Below are 12,446 nucleotides of genomic sequence, written 5' to 3'. Positions count from 1 at the left end.
CTACAGTGTGGAGCTTTCCGTTAGCCGTGTGTGTATGTGTGTGTGATTGTCGACCCATCTGTATTTTTCGTTCTTTTACTGCATGACACACAACTTGTCTTGTTGCCATGCAGATCCCGCTCCAATCTGACCTCGCCTCTGTTCTCTGCCAATGTGTGATGCCCAAACACAGCGCCATTTTGACTCCTTCTGTGTGACGTCCCAGTTGATCTGTCCCTCACCTTTTAGTGTCTGAATATGAAACCTGTAGCTCAGCTAGTCATTAGCTAGTGTCCCTGCCACTGAAAATGTATTCGTGTGAGTGTGTCCTTTCATGTATGCAGGATGTGTCCCGTCTTTGTTAGTCTTTGATGTGGTTTTCTAATTAGTACACCGTAGACTATGTGATTTAGGGGCTTTGTAGTGAAGTGTATAAGCTCTTCCTGTATAAAGTCGACTAGTATTTCTTTTTGTATGTCCCCGACTTGTCGTTGGTTATGGTTTTGTGTTTTCCATGGTATTTACTATAGAGACCTCATTGTTCTATATGGCTCTTGCAGGAGGCGCCCGCGGTCCCCCCAGGGCGCTCGTTGACCAGAAGTCGTCGGTCATTAAGCACAGTCCCACGGTCAAGAGAGAGTCCCCTTCGCCCCAGGGTCGTGCCAACAACACCAGGTAACAGACCCCTATGAGACTGTATTACCAGCACTTTGCTGTCATGGCATTCTTTGACAACTCACGCTGACTGCCATATTTGAATTAGTTTACCATCTTCATGGCATAATATCTAAATGATATCATGTTGGCCATCAAAAAACAGAAGCTGGTTGTTATTAACTTTCTGGCCAATATGATGTCAAATGACAGACCTGGATAGGGGATAGACAACCCTTCTCCTGAAGGGGATTGATATAACTTAAGAGCCAACGGTGACATATACAAAAAGGGGAGTGTGGTCGGAGTGACTGAACCAGAGCTGTGTGTCCCAGTGAGAACCAGCAGTTCCTGAAGGAGGTGGTGCAGAGCGTGCTGGATGGCCAAGGCGTGGGCTGGCTCAACATGAAGAAGGTGCGCCGCCTGCTGGAGAACGAGCAGCTGCGCGTCTTCGTGCTGAGCAAGCTGAACCGGGCCGTCCAGTCAGAGGAGGATGTCAGGCAGGAGGTCATCCGGGATGTGGTGAGTGGAGAAAGGAATTGAGGGGGAGAGAAGTTGTAATTGTGTTTTTAACCTTGATTTTGAATTAAAGCTGAATAACACCTTTCAATTAAACTGTGCGTGTGTGTTCTACTCTTCAGGAGATTAGCAGGAAGGTTTACAAGGGCATGTTAGACATACTGAAGTGCACCGTTTCTAGTCTGGAACACTCGTACACCAATGCCGGGCTTGGAGGCATGGCCAGCGTCTTCGTTCTGCTGGAAATCGCACGCACCCACTACCAAACCAAAGGTAACGTTCGGGAAACCTATACTCGACTGAAAGTGTCAACATTTTCTCTCAAAGGACACATTCAATCAGCATGTCATGCCCCCTCCCAAAACTACGAACTTAACTATTTCCTCTGAAAAAATGAAAGTGACTGATGCTTGATTCTTGTTTGAAACCAAAGAAGTGCTTGACAGCGTTTCATATACTCCACTTAAAGGCAACGTAAGTATTAGATAGGAAAAGGAGTGAAATCTAGATCATTTCTGGGGCCAGCCTTTTTTGTCTTTTTCTTTTATCAACTCATCTAAAAAGTAAGCCGTACGTTTTTACAGCAGTGAGTTCAGGTTTAATCTCTGAGTCAGTACCGTCAACGCATGCCTCATTTTTAGGTGTCCTTTGTAGTTTAATTAAGCATTCACTGAGCGAATTTGGGTCATAAGAGCAGACAACTAGGGATGTGACAAACGATTAAAAAAAACATTTAATAGAAATTCAACTCAAATTCACAATGCAGCTTTGCCTGCAACGGGTTGGGTCTCGGTGCATCCCTTTTAGATTGCACCTCTACTGCCATTACTGGACCTCAATTCCACGTTGCAAAGTTTACATTTCCTTCTTTGCGTAACTTCTTAAAATATTGCAATACAGGACTTCGCTACTGTTGCTTGCCTTTCTCTGCCATTTTTCCAACCATTAATAACGACGATGACGTAGTGTTGGAGCATCGACTCCAAAATAATTGATTCGTCGACTCCCATTTCTAAGTGCTAAGATTCAATTCCGCTAGGAATCACTCCTAAGATTCCGATTTTTTTGAAACGGAAGAAACCGTACTTACGAGAATAGTTTCCGTACTTACGAGAATACAAACACTCCCATCTTTCATAGATAGCTAGCAAGGGACAGGGGGAGGGGAGGGGCACAGTATAGGCAGGTCTGTCACCAGGCAGACAGGTAGGCCTAGTGCACGGTTCTGACTATCGGCAATCAAAAGCTGTATCTCGCAATTTCTTGGCTTACAATGTCTCGCAACTTCAGTAAAGCAGGTCCTGTCATCAATGAATAAACTAGAATAGTCTACACGCAACAGACCGAAGACTGAACACGCACTCGCATTGCGAAGAGAAAGAGCAGGGGTGTGTGTAATCATTAGTCTAAATAGTTGCAAAACGATTTGCAACTTAAACAAGTTTCTATTGGACAAATGCAAGTAGCTCCCTACCTTTTTTTGATCCGTTTAAGAAACGTTTTGCAGAATGGGCGTAATGAATACGCCCCAGGCATCCAGAAAGAAACGTGTGCATAGACGGGTTGGTTGTTTAGCAACAACGCCGATGCGTGCGCAACTATGGGGCGAAACAGACTGGGTTGGCTTAGATTGTTGACATGTAAACTATATTTTGTCTCCAATGTTTATTGAAAACAAACACATTTGCACAATGAGCACTTTTTGTCTCTCAAATACATCTTTACAGTTGTTGATTAGCTAGCTAGTGAATTATTGCCATATTAGCATTGACATGAAAATCAGTCAACATACCTCAAAACAAGACCTGGTATCAAGAACAAGATGAAACTAGCTGAAATGTGTCACTTATGATTCCCCACATGGCAGTTTCTTGTCAGTGTTGGTAGCTATCTGGCCATCCAGAATCACAACTCACGGACTTCTGCGCAGCTGCTGTATGCACATCGTTTTCTTAATGTTAAGGATCCCACTTTCGTTTTAGCGTTTGAACGTTCACACCCCTACAAACAACCGTCTATTCTAACCTTCAAACCTCCTACTGCAACTCTAAACTGTTTCTTTCTTCTCTCGCTACTATCTCTTTCCCTTCTTCCCTATTCTTCTCCCTTTTTCCTCTTTGGTGGCCTCAGTAGACCCAGAGAAGCACAAGAGGAGCCCCAGTGACTCTGCAAGCAGCCCGGGCAGCAAGGAGAGCCCGTCTGCCCGCATGGAGAGCACCAGGCCCCCGGTGCTCCTCGTGGTGCCCCGTCTCCAACTCCCGCACCCCACCTCGGGGGGCAAAGGCACCCACCACTTTGACACCCGGAGTCTGAACGAGGAGAATTTTATTGCCTCCATTGGTGTGTAGCCCACCCCATCCCCCCTTGCATGCGCTCTGAGAGCACCCCTTGCCCCCCTGCTCACCAGTCTAAACACTGCCCTACCCCTTGACCCACCTCTCTCCAACCAGGCAACAAGGGGAGTGCTTTCCCCTTAGAAAAAGAGCCCCTTATGATATTCCATCCACTTTGACCCACACCACTGATGTGCGCCCAATGGGTCAGCATTTAAAGCTGTGAAACTCTGAAATATATTTAGAACATAAATACACTATGCTGGTTTGCCGTAATATTTGTACACAGGTTGCATATTTGCACATCACGCAACTCCAACCAAATTTTACAAATAACCACATTTGAATTCCAGATCTGGCCTTGGATCATATGTTGCTATGTGTGTGAGATTGGAACAGCTTTGAGCGGTGTAGGCGTGTGTGAAATATTGCATTTCCACCCCCCCCGGCCTGGATGTGTTATGTGTTCCTCCCACCCTCCTCTGAATGTCGAGTGCCCCTGTTTGCCGCCGCCTCTCGTGGAGTCCTCCTTTGTTTCCCTCCTAGCACCTTGACTGTGCATGTCTTCGTTTTCCGTTGTCTTCTCGAAACTCCAAATCTGCAGTACCGTGCTAAGGAGTCTGACCACCTGTCTCTGCCTTTACTGCAGGTTTCCTTTAAAGCGCGCTGTACAAGTAGCAGCTCTCTCAGCTCTAGCATGGAGGGTGGAGCGTCACTCCCCAGTAAACAGGCCCAAGGAAGAGACAAATGTCATGCTCACCGTTAGCAAGCCACGGTTGGCGTTTAGCTTAGGGATAGGGCTAATTTAACACTGAACATCGTGGAAAAGGAGCGACGCATTGCTTCTCCTTTCGACCACCGTTCTATCTCAAATGTTACTTTGGGTCTGTATACAGGGGACAGATTCACCCAACTCCCTCAATCTCCCTACCTACCAACCTACCCTCACTTCACCAGTCCCTTTTCTCTCTTTGGGAAGATGCAGCTTCAATTCTACAGAATGTCTTTTTGAGACTTGCACCCCTGCTTCTGCAACAGCTCCATTCAACTTGCCTGCTAGCTGGCTGGCCACTCCATCCCCATCCCATGCCCTTCACCCAAGCCCTGCTGCCTCTGTCACACTGGTTCTGGAGAGCCACACACTGCTAGCCAATAAGTTAACGCCTCGGTCACAGAACATTTTCAAGGAACCGCAGTATTCTCCCTTGTGTGGTTCTCCAGGACCATGGTCCAGGAGTGTTGGGTGTGTTGTAATGTTACACCTCAGTAGCAGTAACTGGCAATGGATCAAACTCTGCATACAGATAATTATGTCATAGTGTTCCATATTGCCAAGCTGAAATGTGACTACTCGCAGACATTACAAAACATCCTCAATTGTTAAAATAACTTTTTTTTTTTTTTATGCTTAATTTTGTTTTATGTTATGGTTTATCTAATGCTCATCCTCCATACCTGCCTACTCAACCAGCTCTCTGACACTCTCTCTGTCTTTCTCTCCTTGCTTGCAATGCATCTTGGGTAGAATTGTGGAGCAGGCACCATGAAAAGGATAAGCAAAAAGCTATGGAAAAACAACAGAGTAAGATATTTTTCACACACAAAAAAAGACTGGTGTATTGCATAACTGCCAGCTCTTAACACTTCCACGCCCTTTTTCCCACCTTTCCCCAACCTACTTATGTTGATTAGTCACAAATGATTTAAATAGTTCATGTAAGTGATCATGTTGACATGGATATTGATTCTAGGACTCTAGGTCTATAATCTTGATTTGAGGTGTGTACGTAACGTTTTGTGATTTTGGGTTGAATCACGTCTTGATATCAGTGGAATAACTGAGTTACGCTTGCATATCTCAAATCAGGAGTCATAATGTTGGGAGTTCCTCTTTCTTTCCATAGAGCTCCTCCGTCATATGTTTGCCAACAACTTTTCCCATTCCTATTCACTGAGTTGTGAAATAGTCATTGGAAACGTAGTCTGTCAGATCCATACTTAATCCCAAAGATTCCCTATTTTCCTGGGCTCTTGAGGTTCTATCAAAGTTAAGACAGTTGTGGCATTTTAATTTAGCAAATGTGCTTTTCTGGAAAATCACTACATGGCAAGAAGTTAAAATGTACAACAAGAAAACTAGTTTGTTAGAGTACAAACATCTCTTGCAGGTTTGTTGGCTGCATGGCCAAATGTATCACAGAAGTCAAGTCATGGTTACATTTGCACTTTTGCCCCATTATAATTGACTGTACTTTCTTCCAATGTAAAGGTTTGATGTCCTGGACTCTTCAAAATGTACAGATTGCAGGCCAGCGTTTGTTTAATTGTAGTAACATTTTCCTAGCGGTGCATTATGTGAGGCGTAACAAGGTGTGTCTGCAACAACTGACTGGTATATTAACAACAGTGCTGTTGGTCAATGCTTGTCTAAAAGCAAACTTGTGCAGAAAATGGTCTCCTATTTTGACTGTCCCTCAGTTTGTCTGCATGCCTAACTGCCTGAGTCTGTATGTCCATTTTTGTAACTTTGACCTCTTTTATATTGGTATCTGCCTTTGTCAATTACAGTTTGATGTACATCTATCAATATTCCTACTGATTTTGCACTCTCCACTTGCCTCTACATAGTCACATGCTTGGTCTATTGAAATCTGACAGCTGGGTCATGTTCATTAGGGCACACAAAACAATGTTTTGCAACAGAAAACAAATGGGATTTGATCTCTCTGTTTTGAGCCATTTTCTTCTGTTTTGGCCTACTGAACATGACTGATTTATTATAACATTTTTTGCTTCCTGAATATAAAAAAACAACATAGCTGTTGTAACTGTTGTTCATTGAATTCCACAACAAAAAAAGAAAGGCAAGATCCTCCGGTTAAATGAACTGTCCCTATTATAGGGCCAGTATTTCCGGTCAATCCCAACGTGATGATATTAGAGGTCAGACACACCAATAGCGTTTGCTGGACGAGAGTACCTTGCACCTCTGAACGTAATTTGCGAACCGAGTGCGCACCAATTTTACATGGAGAATCGTGTGAAAAGTGTCGTCATTCAGATCAGAAGACAAACGCTAAATCCACATTCAGTGCGATGTGTGCAAGCCTTTCAGTAGCAGTTAGGTCACCCGCACCCTCCCCCACTTCTCTGCCAGTTGCCAAACATGTGACACTCCGTAAGGGGGCAGTGTGGAAGTGCGCATGGCACCCGTGCTGACAACAACATGTATCCTGCAGGAGCGGAGGGGGCTAAGAAACAGCACCCTGAGCTGACTGACACAGAGGAGAAGAAGTCCCAGATCAGTGCTGACAGTGGCCTCAGCGTCACCTCTGGATCCCAGGTCTGTTCTTTTCCAAAGCCAGCTCTTGTAACTAAGGGAAGAATGCACATGTTGAATCTGACACTTGTTTTATTTCGGTTATCCCCCAACTCTGGTGCTTGTCTGCTGGTTTTCATTCTTGTCAAAATGTCGAACATTTTCCTGTCAAAATGTAACGAGTACTTTTGGGTGTCAGGGAAAATGTATGGAGTAAAAAGGTACATTATTTTCTTTAGGAATGTAGTAACGTACAGATACCCCAAAAAACTACTTAAGTAGTACTTTAAAGTACTTTAGACCACTGTCTGTCTGCTCAACTCTCTTTCTCAGTCTTTCTCGGTCTTGCTTTGCAGAAGAGTGACACAGAGTCTGTGACCAGCACTGAACCGCCAGTCCTTACCAGAAGCAACAGCCAGGACTCAGAGGCCAGCACAGTGGTAGGGCGCGGCCAACACAGAGAAACAATCTCAACCCGATCCTTAGCCCCTCTCAACCTTACCTCAGTGTGACTCATCCCAAGGCCCGCTTATCCCTAAGCTTAATTTTTATCCTTAGTCTTACAAGGTTTACACTCAAGGTTTCCCAATCTTACTAAATTCCGAGCTTGATTAATTTCTAGTCTTTGCTAACTTTAGTCCTACTCATCTCTTGTCTTGCTTTGTCTCAGCCTGGCACAATGGCTGTTGCCAAAACCGTACGTGTCATACTAATCTACCTCTTCCCCAGTGTTTCTTAGCCTTAGTGTAACTCAGTGATCCTCAAAAAAACCTGTAGTACTGCAGCTCTCCAAGAGCAGGGTTGAGGAGTACTTATCTAACTCTTGTCTCTTTTAGCCTTAGTCAGTGTGAGTTCTCTGTGTCTCAGTATGCCTGATATTCACTAGTCTCCTGACACTTTGACCCCTGACCCCTCCAGATAAGTAACAGCTCAGGGGAGACGCTGGGAGCTGACAGTGACTTGAGTAGCACCACTGGGGAGGGCTTGGGTGGCAGGCAAGCCCCCCACCTCAACCTCTCCAGGGGAACACTGTCCGACAGCGAGATTGAGACCAACCCGGCCACCAGCTCAGTGTTTGTGAGTGGAAAGTCCTTCCTGGCTGATCACACTGCTTGATTCACCAGTTAATATTCGTGCAACTGCTTTGTTTTTTGGGGCGTTTTCGATAAGTGCAAATGCATTCGCTGCGGGACATGAAGTCTGCCCGTGGATGTCAATCTTGTAAATGCAGGAAAACCTTGAAAATCTTTGGCAAGACGAATTTATCCCATGATTTATGTTTTGTGGTGTTTTCCCAGGGTAAGACCCAAAAGATGAAGCCTTGTGTGAAGGAGGTGAAGGCTAAACTTGTGCCTGTCGTGGCTAAGGGGCCTCCCACCCAGCCCTTGGAAGACATCAGCATGAGGATTTACCTGTGTGATGGCCTGCTAGGTACGTTCCAGATGACTGATGTTTTAGAAAGGCTGTGGGTTTTAATATATATTCCAGTGCCTTCTTTAGTCTCCCTCTGTTCAACTTTGTGGTTAAAAAGTTCCAGTAAATATCGAGTAGCCTCAGCGAGATGTTGCATGCGCAAGGTAAACACAATATCAGGTAAATTTCTGCAACATCAAAGAACGTTGAAGCGCGATGCTAAATGTCTCTGCTGTCTTGCATCGTGCTCATCTCACATCTGCGGTGCTGCTCGTTGTAATGTCATCTTGCTGAGTGAATCCTTCCTATAAGGCAAAACACATGCATACATGCATGCATGCATGCATACATACATACATACATACATACATACATACATACATACATACATACATACATACATACATACATACATACAGTACCAGTCAAAAGTTTTTCTTTACCTTGTAGAATAATAGTGAAGACGTCAAAACTATGAAATAACACATGGAATCATGTAGTAAGCAAAAAGGTTTTGAACAGATAAACATATTTTTGATTCATCAAAGTAGCCACTCTTTGCCTTGATGACAGCTTTGCACACTCTTGGCATTCTCTCCGTCAGCTTCACCTGGAATGCTTTTCCAACAGTCTTGAAGGAGTTCCCACATATGCTGAGCACTTGTTGGCTGCTTTTTCTTCACTCTGTGGTCCAACTCATCCCAAACCATCTCAATTGGGTTGAGGTCGGGTGATTGTGGAGGCCACGTCACCTGATGCAGCACTCCACTCTCCTTCTTGGTTAAATAGGCCTTACACAGCCTGGAGGTGTGTTGGGTCATTGTCCTGTTGAAAAACAAATTATAGTCCCACTAAGCGCAAACCAGATGGGATGGCGTATCACTTCAGAATGCTGTTGTAGCCATGCTGGTTAAGTGTGCCTTGATATCTAAATAATCAGAGATGGTGTCACCAGCAAAGCACCCGCACACCATCACAACTCCTCCTCCATGCTTCACGGTGGCAACCACACATGCCACGTCTTGCTTCCGGACAGGCTAAACACATTCTTCGCACGCTTTGAGGATAACACAGTGCTACCGACGGGGCCCTCTAACAAGGACTGTGGGCTCTCCTTCTCCGTGGCCGACGTGAGTAAAACATTTAAATGTGTTAACCCAAGCAAGGCTGCCGGCCCAGACGGTATCCCTAGCCGCGTCCTCAGAGCATGCGCAGACCAGCTGGCTGGTGTGTTTACAGGCATATTCTATCTCTTCCTATCCCAGTCTGCTGTCACCACATGCTTCAAGATGGCCACCATTGTTCCTGTACCGAAGAAGGCAAAGGTAACTGAACTTAATGACTATCTCCCTGTAGCACTCACCTCTGTCATCATGAAGTGCTTTGAGAGACTAGTCAAGGATCATTACCTGCCACCCTAGATCCACTTCAATTTACTTACCGCCCCAATAAATCAATAGACGATGCAATCGCCTGCACACTGCCCTATCCTATCTGGACAAGAGGAATACCTATGTAAGAATGCTGTTTATTGACTATGGCTCAGCATTCAACACCATAGTACCCTCCAAGCTCATCATTAAGCTCGAGGCCCTGGGTCTGAACCCCGCCCTGCGCAACTGGGTCCTGGACTTCCTGACGGGCTGCCCCCAGTTGGTGAAGGTAGGAAACATCACCTCCACTCCGCTGATCCTCAACACTGGGGACCCACAAGGGTGCATGCTCAGCCCCCTCCTGTACTCCCTGTTCACCCATGACTGCATGGCCAAGCACGCCTCCAACTCAATCATCATGTTTGCAGACGACACAACAGTAGTAGGGTTGATTGCCAACGATGACGAGACAGCCTACAGGGAGGAGGTGAGGGCTCTGGGAGTGTGGTGCCTGGAAAACAACCTCTCACCCAACATCAACAAAACAAAGGAGATGATCGTGGACTTCAGGGAACAGCAGAGGGAGCAACCCCCTATCTACATCGATGGGATCGCAGTGGAGAAGGTGGAAAGTGTTATTTCATAGTTTATGTCTTATCCTACAATTATAGAAAATAGTAAAAATACAGAAAAACCCTTGAATGAGTAGGTGTGTCCAAACTTTTTCTGGTACTGCATATCTTTCTGATTCGTCTAACTCTTTCTCACTATTTGACTAACACTGCATGAACTGTACTATAAAGCGCGAAGGTAGGTCTGCAGTGAATGAGGTTGGGTCTGTTTATTTGTGCTTTCACCTCTTCCTGTGGTCTCTTTCTTCTCTTGGTTTGTCATTAACCCACTCAGCTCTGAGCTTAACCCTCTTTGCTCTGCTGCTCCTCTTCCTCCCTACTGCGTGTCCCGGGAACACCTTGCAGGGCGAGACAAGAGCTCCATGTGGGACCAGCTGGAGGATGCTGCCATGGAAACCTTCTCTCTGAGTAGGGCTGACCTCTTTCACCTTTTGACCTTCTATGTTTGTGCTTGGATGAAATGCCCGCCTGGGCTCTGGTGCTCACTTGTGTATTGTCTGGTGCTTTGAAGTGTTGCTTTGATCTTTACCGCCACTGGATTTCCCATCACACTGAGTGGATGGTTTTGTAAACAATGTAGCAGGACAATGGACAAGTAAACAAGAGACAATATCTCTTGGTTGACAATACATTTTCAACAATCACATGGTCAGGTGTGTGTGTTCGCATGGATGTGTGTTCATATGGGTGTTTGTTCGTTTGTGTGTGTGTTTGTGCAGTTATGTAAGGATCTGTGGGATCATGTGTATGTTAATGCATGTCTACTGGCGAGTGTGTGGTGACATGTACAGTAGTTGTCAGTGTGAAGGGGATTTTGACCTGGAGATGATTTTGTAGACTAGTTTTGTGGTTTTGTGTGCCCTTGTGATTGTGGTCATGATGTGTTTTGTGTAAGTGTGTCCCCTTTTGGTCACAGAAAAGCAGTGTGTGTTGTATTTATGTAGGTAAGGAGCGCTCTACACTGTGGGACCAGGTCCAGTTCTGGGAGGATGCTTACTTGGATGCTGTCATGTTGGAGAGAGAGGGGATGGGCATGGACCAGGGACCTCAAGAGATGATTGACAGGTACAGGTTGCCTATTAGAGTGGATCTGTATTTTTGAATTGACAGCCATCCTTGTATAGCTGTGTTTCCTGTTTAGAGGCTGATGGTTACTACTGTTTACACAGATACCTGTCACTCGGGGACCACGACCGTAAGCGCCTGGAGGACGATGAGGACAGGCTGCTAGCTACTCTACTGCACAATATGATCGCCTACATGCTAATGGTTAAGGTGGGTCTATCACACACAATGTTTCACTTCGTAACCCCCGTATGTCAACTGCAGCAACTACGAATGTTCAGATAAGTAGGCATTGCACATTTTCCGACGTCTCTTGCTAAGTTTGTCTGTATATCCTTCTCTGTCTGTCCAGGTGAACAAGAATGACATCAGGAAGAAGGTGAGGCGTTTGATGGGGAAGTCCCACATCGGCCTTAGCCACAGCCAGGAGATCAACGAGAGTCTGGACAAACTGGCTAATTTGGTAAGAAAGAACCAAGGATTCTCTCTCTTCAATAAAATAGGAGCCACTAAGGCAGTCAACTGTTCTACCAAGTGGCATAAAGATTCAACGTTTTATGTGGTCCTTCGAGCCAGATCCTTTTATGCAACACATGTTTTTACGGTGTGTGAGAATATCAGTGTTGCTGATACAGTATCTCTGTTTAACCCTCTAGAGTCTAAGCCCTGTCTAAGCCGGGGATGAAACATTTGATTTGGCATTATTGCTATTAGCCCATAGAAAAGCAGATTCAATATATGGAACAACAATCCCCCCCCATAAAAAATCTAAAAGAAATCCTGTCCTATATCTGAGAGATATAAGAAAGGACACATGTATTTAACCCCTTATTCAAAGCACTAAACAATCTCCATTAGAGGTTGACCGATTAATTAGGGCCGATTTCAAGTTTTCATAACAATCGTAAATCAATATTTTTGGACACCGTTTTTTTTTTTTTTACACCTTTATTTAACTAGGCAAGTCAGTTAAGAACACATTCTTATTTTCAATGATGGCCTAGGAACGGTGGGTTAACTGCCTCGTTCAGGGGCAGAACGACAGATTGCTAGCTAGCATTAAACTTATCTTATAAAAAACAATCAATCAATAAATCAATCATAATGACTAGTTAACTACACATGGTTGATAATATTACTAGTTTATCTAGCATGTCCT

General features: G+C 44.9%; 1 protein-coding gene across 22 annotated transcripts in view; it reads left to right on the top strand.

The window, feature by feature from the left end:
• Positions 1–12,446, top strand: part of LOC129834252 (MAP kinase-activating death domain protein-like) — an 83,626-nt gene that overhangs the window by 53,554 nt on the left and 17,626 nt on the right. For 8 of the 22 annotated variants that reach the window (XM_055899066.1, XM_055899078.1, XM_055899071.1 and 5 more), the window contains 13 exons: positions 540–654; positions 969–1,155; positions 1,275–1,425; positions 3,283–3,492; positions 5,011–5,067; positions 6,725–6,828; positions 7,161–7,244; positions 7,723–7,881; positions 8,103–8,235; positions 10,568–10,630; positions 11,167–11,287; positions 11,392–11,497; positions 11,640–11,750. In XM_055899066.1, coding sequence (XP_055755041.1) covers positions 540–654; positions 969–1,155; positions 1,275–1,425; positions 3,283–3,492; positions 5,011–5,067; positions 6,725–6,828; positions 7,161–7,244; positions 7,723–7,881; positions 8,103–8,235; positions 10,568–10,630; positions 11,167–11,287; positions 11,392–11,497; positions 11,640–11,750 — 1,601 coding nt within the window. The remainder of the gene's footprint in view (positions 1–539; positions 655–968; positions 1,156–1,274; positions 1,426–3,282; positions 3,493–5,010; positions 5,068–6,724; positions 6,829–7,160; positions 7,245–7,722; positions 7,882–8,102; positions 8,236–10,567; positions 10,631–11,166; positions 11,288–11,391; positions 11,498–11,639; positions 11,751–12,446) is intronic. The other 14 variants (XM_055899083.1, XM_055899082.1, XM_055899067.1 and 11 more) reach the window with 9 other exon arrangements.

This window comes from Salvelinus fontinalis, chromosome 35, assembly GCF_029448725.1.
Source record: "Salvelinus fontinalis isolate EN_2023a chromosome 35, ASM2944872v1, whole genome shotgun sequence".
Lineage (NCBI taxonomy): Eukaryota > Metazoa > Chordata > Actinopteri > Salmoniformes > Salmonidae > Salvelinus > Salvelinus fontinalis.
The sequence above is the reverse complement of the archived record's forward strand: the minus strand, read 5'-3'. Positions and strand labels throughout refer to the sequence as shown.